The sequence below is a fragment of the Mandrillus leucophaeus genome, unplaced genomic scaffold, assembly GCF_000951045.1.
Source record: "Mandrillus leucophaeus isolate KB7577 unplaced genomic scaffold, Mleu.le_1.0 Scaffold1048, whole genome shotgun sequence".
Lineage (NCBI taxonomy): Eukaryota > Metazoa > Chordata > Mammalia > Primates > Cercopithecidae > Mandrillus > Mandrillus leucophaeus.
Window position 1 is genome coordinate 145,979 of NW_012098632.1, and position 1,674 is coordinate 147,652.

General features: G+C 54.3%; 1 protein-coding gene across 1 annotated transcript in view; it reads right to left on the reverse strand.

The window, feature by feature from the left end:
- The window catches only part of LOC105540194 (HLA class I histocompatibility antigen, B-67 alpha chain-like), a 112,340-nt gene extending 111,802 nt beyond the window's left edge, over positions 1-538 (reverse strand). Inside the window, 3 exon segments of the mRNA XM_011980723.1 lie at positions 39-108; positions 111-181; positions 183-538. Of these exon segments, the coding sequence (XP_011836113.1) occupies positions 39-108; positions 111-181; positions 183-490 (449 nt within the window). The 5' untranslated portion in view covers positions 491-538.
- Between the last annotated feature and the right edge of the window lie 1,136 nt (positions 539-1,674).

Sequence of the window (1,674 nt, forward strand, 5' to 3'; positions counted from 1 at the left end):
GGGGAGGGGTCGTGACCTGCGCCCCGGGCCGGGGCCACTCACCGGCCTCGCTCTGGTTGTAGTAGCCGCGCAGGTTCCGCAGGCCCCCTCGGAAAGTCTGTGCGACGTCCTTGTCTGCTCTTCCCAATACTCCGGGCCCTCCTGCTCCAACCACGGCGCCCGCGGCTCCATCCTTGGACTCGAACCGCAGGAACTGCGTGTCGTCCACGTAGCCCACGGAGATGAAACGGGGCTCCTCGCGGCCGGGCCGGGACATGCCGGCGCTGAAATACCTCAAGGAGTGCGAGCCTGGGGGCGAGGAGAGGCTGAGACCCGCCCGACCCTCCTCCCCGCGCGGCTCCCCGGGTCCTGCGCCCCCGCCTGCGGTCCCCTCGCTCCTCCCCGCAGAGGCCATTTCCCTCCCGACCCCGCACTCACCGGCCCAGGTCTCGGTCAGGGCCAGGGCCCCCAAGAGCAGCAGGAGGAAGGTTCGGGGCGCCATGACCCGCATCTCGGCGTCTGAGGAGACTCTGAGTCCGGGTGGGCGCGTGGGGACTGTAGAACTGAGACCGCGGCGACGCTGATTGGCTTCTCTAGACATCCGACACCCAATGAGAGTGGGAACTGGGGACGCGTGATGAGTATCCTGGAAGAAGGACCCCACACCTGTTGGGAGAAGTGAAACTAGGGGAGTGGGGAATCCCCAACTCTGCGCCTCTCCAATGCAGATAAGGCCCGAGGCCCTGAGAGCCACGCCCAGGACCTGGGACTTCGTCCTGATCCCTCTTTTCCTACACCAAGCCTCTTTGACACCCTGTCTGCCTGAGTCCTGGACAAGTCAGTATCTGTCTGTGGAAACCAGGGAGAGACCCCCAGGCTGCACCTAGTCCCTTCCCCTTCCCTACTTGTCCTGGAATCCCCGACCCTGAACTGGACTCCCTGCCTCCCACTCCCTACATCTCCCCTTGGACCTTTGTGCAGGGAAACTGACCACAGGGAACTTGATGCCAGAGAGAGCTCGCCCTGGGAATGGAGGTGTAGAGACAGGGGTTTTCTCTCTAAACCTGGTGAAGTTTTGTCTGAAGGCACCACACAGAGATTCTCATAGAGACCAGTTTCCTTTTTGTTTATTAATACAGTAGGTAGCACAATATTGGTAATCCCTGAATGATTAGAATTCCAATATGTAAAAGACCTGTGTCAAAACAGCATTACAATTAAACTCTCAAAGCTCCTAAGTTTTACTTTCCCAGACTATGCATCTGTGACTCTGAGTTGTTGCATTTAAAATTATCTTCATTCCCTAGCCCGAGTTTCCCTGCGTGAGTCCAGAACATCTCTTGAATACAAAGAAGCAGAGTTTGTTACTGTCTATTGCGACCGGGAGCCTGTAGTCATCACCTCAAAGTTGCGAGTGCTCCATGCAGTCCCAATGCTCTTCACGGACGCTCAAGCACTGCCTGTTTTCCTGAACTATGCACATCTAAGCAGTGTGCATATTTTATCTGGACACTAAATGAGTTTAGCAACTACTAAACTACTAATACTAAATGAGTTTAGCACATTGGTAGGCTACAAGATCAAAACACAAAAATTGAATGTGCTTCTATAGAGTATCAATGCATTAATACAAATGTTATTTAAAAATCCAACTTACAACAGCATTAAAAAGAATGAAGTCAGAACAAAATTGAG